At 47.1% G+C, this 7,258-nt stretch overlaps 2 protein-coding genes across 2 annotated transcripts; both read left to right on the top strand.

Annotated features, from left to right (window-relative positions):
• Window positions 1-3,491: 3,491 nt before the first annotated feature.
• Window positions 3,492-4,463, top strand: LOC147503065 (uncharacterized). The gene has a single exon (XM_086604700.1). The coding sequence runs from the start codon at window positions 3,492-3,494 to the stop codon at window positions 4,461-4,463; it is 972 nt and encodes a 323-aa protein (XP_086460826.1).
• Window positions 4,464-6,195: 1,732 nt separating this feature from the next.
• LOC147503064 (uncharacterized) lies at window positions 6,196-6,873 on the top strand. The gene has a single exon (XM_086604699.1). The coding sequence runs from the start codon at window positions 6,196-6,198 to the stop codon at window positions 6,871-6,873; it is 678 nt and encodes a 225-aa protein (XP_086460825.1).
• Window positions 6,874-7,258: the final 385 nt, after the last annotated feature.

The raw sequence follows: 7,258 nt of genomic DNA, 5'->3' as shown, positions 1-7,258 counted from the left end.
AAAAAGGAAGGTGAATGATTTGAAATCTAGATTGGTAGAAAAACTACACAAGCAAAATTGTTATAAGCCTGGAAAAATAGAGAATTGTTTAAGAGTTAAATTGGTACAAAAGACATACAAACAAAATAGGAAAATATACAAGATTGAAAAGGGGGAGAATTATATATGTGAAAATTTTAATGGTATCAGGAATATGCAAACAAGATCGTAAACAGTACATGCCAAAGTTAAGAAGATACAAGAAGAGTTTAGTCTATCGTGGGAAGAGTAAGAGAGCAGAAGGGGATAACTCATCAAGATCGAGATTGGTTCAAAGAGTTTGCAAGCATAATCGAAGGTACAAGCCAAAATTAAAGCGGTACAAATCTAAACCGAAATGTTACAAGAAGGTTCATATATTTCATGAGAGGAGTAAATAAGATGTCGAAGTCAAGTGCAAATGCAGTGTTGACACTATAATGGGATTTAGTGAAGTAGGATTTCAAGTAGCATACATCAACGAAGAGCCTTTGAAGTTCAAAGAATTTATTAAGATGAAGATGTTCTTGTTGGGAATGACTGGTTCCAAAATCTCAATTTAAGGGAGGATGTTGAAATTACTAAATTGAGATTTAATACTCGTTGTTAGATCTCAAATTAAGGGAGACTATTGGAATTACTAATTTGAGATCTAGTTAATTTGGTTCAATTAGTAATGGAGGTTAATTAATTAGAAAGTGGTGTGATTAACAAATCTGAGTTGTTGCTATTAGGAAACCAAGTTGTTATTGGCACTACAAGTAAAATTAGAATTGGGTTGGTATTAGAAGTTTTATAATTAGTAGTTTAGTAGGAATTAATAATTGGAGAAGCTATATATATATGTGTGTGAGTGTCTAGATGTTAGCTTAAGAAGTGATAGAATAATAAGAGAGGTGCATTGTAGAAAAAAGATGCGTTGATATGAAGTGGTAAGTTCTTTTGTTTATGAAGTTTAATATAAGTGATTAAATTGATAGATATAAAAAAGTTTATTTAGTTCAAATGTGTCTTCTACACATATTATTCAATTTTATGTGTTTGAATCAAAATTTAGATTCTAAAAATGATTAAAAAAATGTGGTTTTGAGATTGGTTTTTTTTATCCGTTCTGTTCTTGTGTATTAAAAAATTGTATAGTATATGCAAACAAAACAAACCCCTCGAAGAAATTTTCGAGAAGTTTTGAATTATATGAAAATTTGAAAACCATATAATAAAAAACCCTTTAAATTTTCATTTTTTCAATTTTTTCCTAAACTTTTGCCAAAAAATACCCAATCTCGAATTTTAAGCTTCAAAATTTTGAAACAAAATTCAAATTATTCTAATGAAAATCCGAACGCATTGTGTATTATTATGTAATAGGAAATATTGGGTCCGATCCAATGAAAAAGCACCCGCAACTGGAGCCCCAAGTATAGATTCCCATTTTCCATATCTATGGCAATGAGAATGTTGCACACTTTCATTTAGTACAAATTTGGGTTTGCTTGCGGCCATATATGGATCTCATTGATAAGACTTTGTTAGGTTTACTTTGTTAAATTTGATATCCAAATTTGCTAAAAGTTGATATCATTCAAATAAGAGACATTGGATATTGATATAAAAAATATATATATATATATATATATATATATATATATATATTGTAGTGGTGGTATTGGGGGCTCGAAGTGTCAAGGAGAGGATGCACCCGAGTTAACGCAAGATAGTATGCCGCGACGTACTGGATCGAAGCTAAGTCACGTGGTCGCAGTACGGAAACCCTACACGCGTAGAGAAGGGGACCGCGAGATGGAGGGACAGGTGGAGGGTCCGGATGAAGAAAGGAGAGGGTATAAAGAGAAAGTGAGGAGAAGAGAAACAGGGGCGAAGAAGAGAAAAGAGAGAGAGTGTCTAAAGAGAAGGGTGCGAGAGAAGAGAAGAAGGGGAACTGTAACAAGTACTGTGTAGCTAGGGGTTTAGGTCTTGTGGTAGAAAAAGAGTTGTAACATTTGGCGCCGTCTGTGGGGAACGGAGAAATGGCACCAAAGAAGGCGGTGGGTAGACCTCGGAAGGCAAGAGTCATAGAACAGATGCCAGAAGCGGCGGTGGAGGAAGGGGAAGAGCGAGGGGAGGGAAGGGGAAGAGCGAGGGGAGGGAAGGGGAGAAGAAGAAGTTCGACTTATGCGGGAGGAGATTGAAAGGCTGAGGGAAGAAAATGAGGGGCTGAGGAGAGAAAGAAAAGGAGAGGGGTATAAAAGAGAAAGTGAGGAGAAAGAGAAAGCGGTGAGGAGAAAAGAGGGAGAGAAAGAGAAGGGTCGAGAGAAAGAGAAGGGGAACTGTAACAAATCTTGTGTAGCTAGGGGTTTAGGTCTTGTGGTAGAAAAAGAGTTGTAACATTTGGCGCCGTCTGTGGGGAACGGAGAAATGGCACCAAAGAAGGCGGTGGGTAGACCTCGGAAGGCAAGAGTCATAGAACAGATGCCGAGCAAGGAAGGGGGAAAGAGCGAGGGGAGGAAGGGGAGAAGAAGAAGTTCGACTTATCGCGGGAGGAGATTGAAAGGCGAGGGAAGAAAATGAGGGGAGGAGGGAGAAAAAGAGAAAGGAGGAGGAGTCCGGGGAAGAGACAAGGGAGGAATCGGAGAACGAAAGGGTGGAAGAGGAGGAGGAACGGGGCCGACTCGGTGGACAACCCGAAGGATGGAGATTAACGATGGAGCAAGTCCAACAAATGATTAACAACGACCGGGAGGCGAATCTGCTGCAAACGAAAGTTCAGATGGGCGCGGCCAGCCAGGTGGTGGCGGGACTGAACCGCAACCCGCTGGCAGATGCGATATGGACCTCGGAGGTGCCGAAACGTTTCAATCAGCCAAGGTTTGAGAGATATGATGGAACGGGAGACCCGGCAGATCACCTTCATCACTTTCGGCAGCAGATGCCTCTCTGGCAAGAGGCCAAGTATGATGGTTTGCGGTGTATGATGTTCCCGGCCAGTCTTAAAGGAGGGGCTTCCGACTGGTACTATCGGTTGCCGTCAAGGAGCATAACCAATTTCCAAGGGTTGGAGCAAGCCTTTGTTGATCACTTTATACATCAGAAGCGGAGGGTGGTAGACATCGCGGCCTTATTTAACGTCAGACAAAGGTCCGCCGAATCGGTTAGGGAGTACCTATGTCGCTTCAAGGCGGAAACACTTAAAGTGGAAAATCTGGATGAGAGGACGGCGGTAATAGCGTTCGAGAGGGGCGACCGTATGCGGGCGGTACATCGGTCCGGGCAAAGAATGAGATTGCGACATTGCACGAACTCTATCCGCGTAGAAGTATATCGATATGAGGACACTATGCGAGAAAAGACTCAAAGAGGGGAGCTAAAGGCGCATTCTGGTAGAAAAAGGAAGGGAGCGCAGGAAGACGGAGGGAGAAGACAGAGGTCGGGAAAGGTATCGCGGTAAGACACCGCGGCTGGAGAGGGGGAGAGAAATGGCACGCAGGGAGCAGAGGGAGAGAAACCCATACCGCGAGGTGGAGCAAGTGCCCCTGGCTAGACCGTTGAGTGAGATACTGCCGATGATAAAGAATGTGCCGGGATATGAAGGTCCGCGAACATTTCCTGCCGAAATGCCTAATAAACCCTACTGCGAATATCACCAGGTACACAATCATGGAACAAACGACTGCTATGCTTTAAAATGGTTGGTCCAGAGGTTAGTTGAGAAGGGAGTGATGAGGGAATTCGTAGCGGAACCTCAGAATAGGGAGCCGGTGCCCAATGCCGGAAGAATATTGGGAACCATAAACGTCATCTTCAGTGGGGAGGCACTGAGTCACAATGACCACCGGGATAAGGTCAGGAGGACAGCGAGCATTCAACAAGTTAATGAGTCCCACCGAGGGCAGAGTTACGGCACGGAGCTAAGGAAAGGGGAAGAGGGGATTACCTTCTCCAATGCAGATCTCCGAACCGTGGATACTCCGCATGAAGATGCGCTAGTCATCACGGTAGCAATGGGTAATTATGTGGTCAAAAGAGTCCTGATTGACTGTGGCAGCGCCGTGGATTTGTTGTTTAAGGGAGCTCTTGAGGAGATGGGGATGGACCCGGGGCAACTAAGGCCCCCGCGGACCAGCTTGTACGGGTTCAATGGGAGCGTCACGGAGCCTATGGGTGAACTTTTGTTGCCAGTGACAACGGGTCTGGTGACGGTGTTCTCAAGATTTATGGTGGTGGACTCCCAATCCCAGTACAACGCGATCCTAGGGAGGAGATGGATACACGAGATGAGAGCGGTGCCCTCGACTTATTATCAGGTCATACGCTTCCCTACCCCTACGGGAACATACGAGGTCCGCGGAGATCAGGTGGCCTCCAAGAACAGCCACCAGAACACAATTAAGAGGATGTCCCGTGAGCCGGGGTGTGGATCGGCGAACCCGAGGAAGAGGTCGGCATAGCAATTACAGTGCGGGGCCGTGGAGGGGGCGGAAGAGGCCGCGATGGTTCCAAAGACTTTGGACGAAACAGAAGTAGTGGGTCTGGGAGAGGGCGGAGAGGGGAAGTTGACGTCGATTGGATCAAGGCTGACGAGTGAGTGGAAGGCTAAGTTGGTGCAATGTTTGGTGGAGAACAAGGACGTGTTCGCATGGGGAATAGAAGATGTTACGGGCTTGGATCCGGGATTCGCATGTCATCGCCTACATATGAGGGAGGACGCGAAGCCTGTGAGACAGAAGATGAGGGGAATGAGGGCTAAATACGCTGGAAGGAATCCGGGAAGAGGTTGCCAGACTAAAGAATGCCGGGATCATAAGAGAGGTGGAGTTCACGGAGTGGCTGTCCAACATAGTGGCGGTCCCAAAGAAAAATGGGAGGGTGCGGATGTGTGTCGACTTCCGCGGACGTAAACTCGAGGTCCGGGGATAGTTATCCTATGCCACGAGTGGACGAATTGGTAGACAAGACGGCGGGCTTCAGAATATTCTCATTTATGGATGCGTCCATGGGGTACAACCAGGTTGCGATGTACGGGCCTGATCAGGAAAATACATCATTCGTGGTAGAAGGAGGCACATACTGCTACACGAGGATGCCATTGGATCATAAGAGAGGTGGAGTTCACGGAGTGGCTGTCCAACATAGTGGCGGTCCCAAAGAAAAATGGGTGCGGATGTGTGTCGACTTCACGGACGTAAACCTGGAGTGTCCGAAGGATAGTTATCCTATGCCGCGAAAGTGGATCGAATTGGTAGACGGGGCGGGCGGGCTTCGAATATTCTCATTTATGGATGCGTCCATGGGCTACAACCAGTCGCGATGTAATGGCCCTGTCGGAAAAAAGACATCATTCGTGGTGGTAGAAGGAGGCACATCTTCGCTACACGAGGATGCCATTCGGGTTGAAAAATGCAGGGGCTACATTCCAGCGGTTGGGAGAGAAAATGTTCGAGGGCAAGATCCGGCGGGGCATTGAGATATACATCGATGATATGGTGGAGAAAAGCATGTCAGAATTAGAGCACCTGGAGGGTTGAGGGAGACGTTCCAGATACTACGGGCCCACAAACCCGAAACTTAACCGAGAAATGTACATTTGGAGTCACCACGGGAAATTTCTGGGGTACATCGTGGACGCAGCGGGAATAGAGGCAAACCCCGAACGGATAAGATCATCGGTGGAGATGCCGCCGCCGCCATGAGACAAATGAAGGAGGTGCGGCGGTTGGCGGTGTAGAGTCGCGCTCTCTCAATAGGTTTATCTCAAAGTCATCCGACAAATGTAGGCCACTCTATCGACTGTTGAGGAACACCACGGATTTCAAATGGACAGCGGAGTGCGAAGAGGCATTCCGGGGGCTTAAGAGTTATTTAGAGGAGACACCGTTGCTGTCGCGGCCCGAAGTGGGAGAAAAATTGTTTTTGTACTTGGGGGTCACAAATTACGCAATCAGCTCAGTCCTCGTTCGGGTAGTAGATAAAATAGAAAGACCAGTGTACTTCCAGAGCAAAACCTTGTTGGACGCAGAGACTAGGTACAGTCGAGTAGAGAAGTACGCCCTAGCCTTGGTATTTTCGGCCCTGAAGCGGAAGCCCTATTTTGAAGCTCATGCAGTAATCGTGGTGACTAACCTGCCCCTCAAGCAGGCTCTGAGGGCTGAAAAATCAAGGAGGATGCTGAAATGGGCCGTGATGCTTAGCTCATATGAGATTCAGTATCAAGTCAAGACAGCGGAGAAGGCTCAGGCGGTGGCGGAGTTCTTGACAGAGTTCCCTGCAGAGGATCCAACATGGGGGGAGGAGATGGTTTTGGAGCCCGAGAGAGAGGAGGAACTGGATTGTCTGAACCCCTGGGATGCAAGGAATGGGTGGAGGGTGTTTGCTGATGGATCAGCAACAGATGCGGGCAGCGGAATAGGCGTGGTACTGGTCACTCCGGAGAACAATAGGTTAGAGCAGACAATGAAATTGGGCTTTGCAGCATCAAACAACGAGGCGGAGTATGAGGCTGTGATCGCGGGCATGAGAATGGCAGTAGAATTGGGCGTGAGAGAACTCACCGTATACTCCGACTCCAATTTGGTGGTATGCCAGGCGAATGGGGGATTCACGGCTCGATGTCCTAGAATGGCAAGGTATTTGGGGGTCCTGCGGGCTTGGGCCTCGAAATTCAACCAAATCCGATTCATCCATCTGAACCGTGGGGAGAACCGCCACGCCGATGCTCTGGCTTACGTAGCCGCCGCCATTCCAGGATCTGAGGAAAGGACGATTGAGATAAGGAAATTGAGCAGGCCGAGTACCGAGGAAAAGCTAGAGGTAATGATCACGACGGAGGGTGATGACGGATGGATGGGTCCGTTCAAATAGTTCTTGGAGGGGATTGAGGTGAAAGACCCTAAAGAAAGGCGTGGGATGGAACAAAGCGCCCTGAGGTACACAATCGATTCGAGGAGAATTATATAGAAGGAACTTCAATGGGCCTCTGTTGAAATGTTTGGGGCTGAAGCTGGCTCAAGAGGTGCTCAGTGAGCTACACGAGGGAGACTGCGGGAGCCATTCAGCGGGCCGTACAACGGTACACCGTTTGTTGACACAAGGTTACTTTTGGCCACATATGAAAAGAGACGCTGTGGAGTTCTCCAGGAAGTGTGAGAAATGTCAAAGATTCTCTCAACTGATATGGGCCCCAGCCGAGCCGCTGCACTGTGTATCAAGTCCGTGGCCATTTGCAATGTGGGCCCTCGACATAGTG

This window comes from Coptis chinensis, chromosome 4 (assembly GCF_015680905.1).
Source record: "Coptis chinensis isolate HL-2020 chromosome 4, ASM1568090v1, whole genome shotgun sequence".
Lineage (NCBI taxonomy): Eukaryota > Viridiplantae > Streptophyta > Magnoliopsida > Ranunculales > Ranunculaceae > Coptis > Coptis chinensis.
Note: the sequence above shows the minus strand (reverse complement) of the source record. Positions and strands in the feature narration are given on the sequence as shown.

What these genes read in the sequence shown, in the direction of transcription:
- LOC147503065 (XM_086604700.1), top strand. Translation starts at nt 3,492, where the DNA reads ATGGCACGCAGGGAGCAGAGGGAGAGAAACCCATACCGCGAGGTGGAG.
- LOC147503064 (XM_086604699.1), top strand. Translation starts at nt 6,196, where the DNA reads ATGCTTAGCTCATATGAGATTCAGTATCAAGTCAAGACAGCGGAGAAG.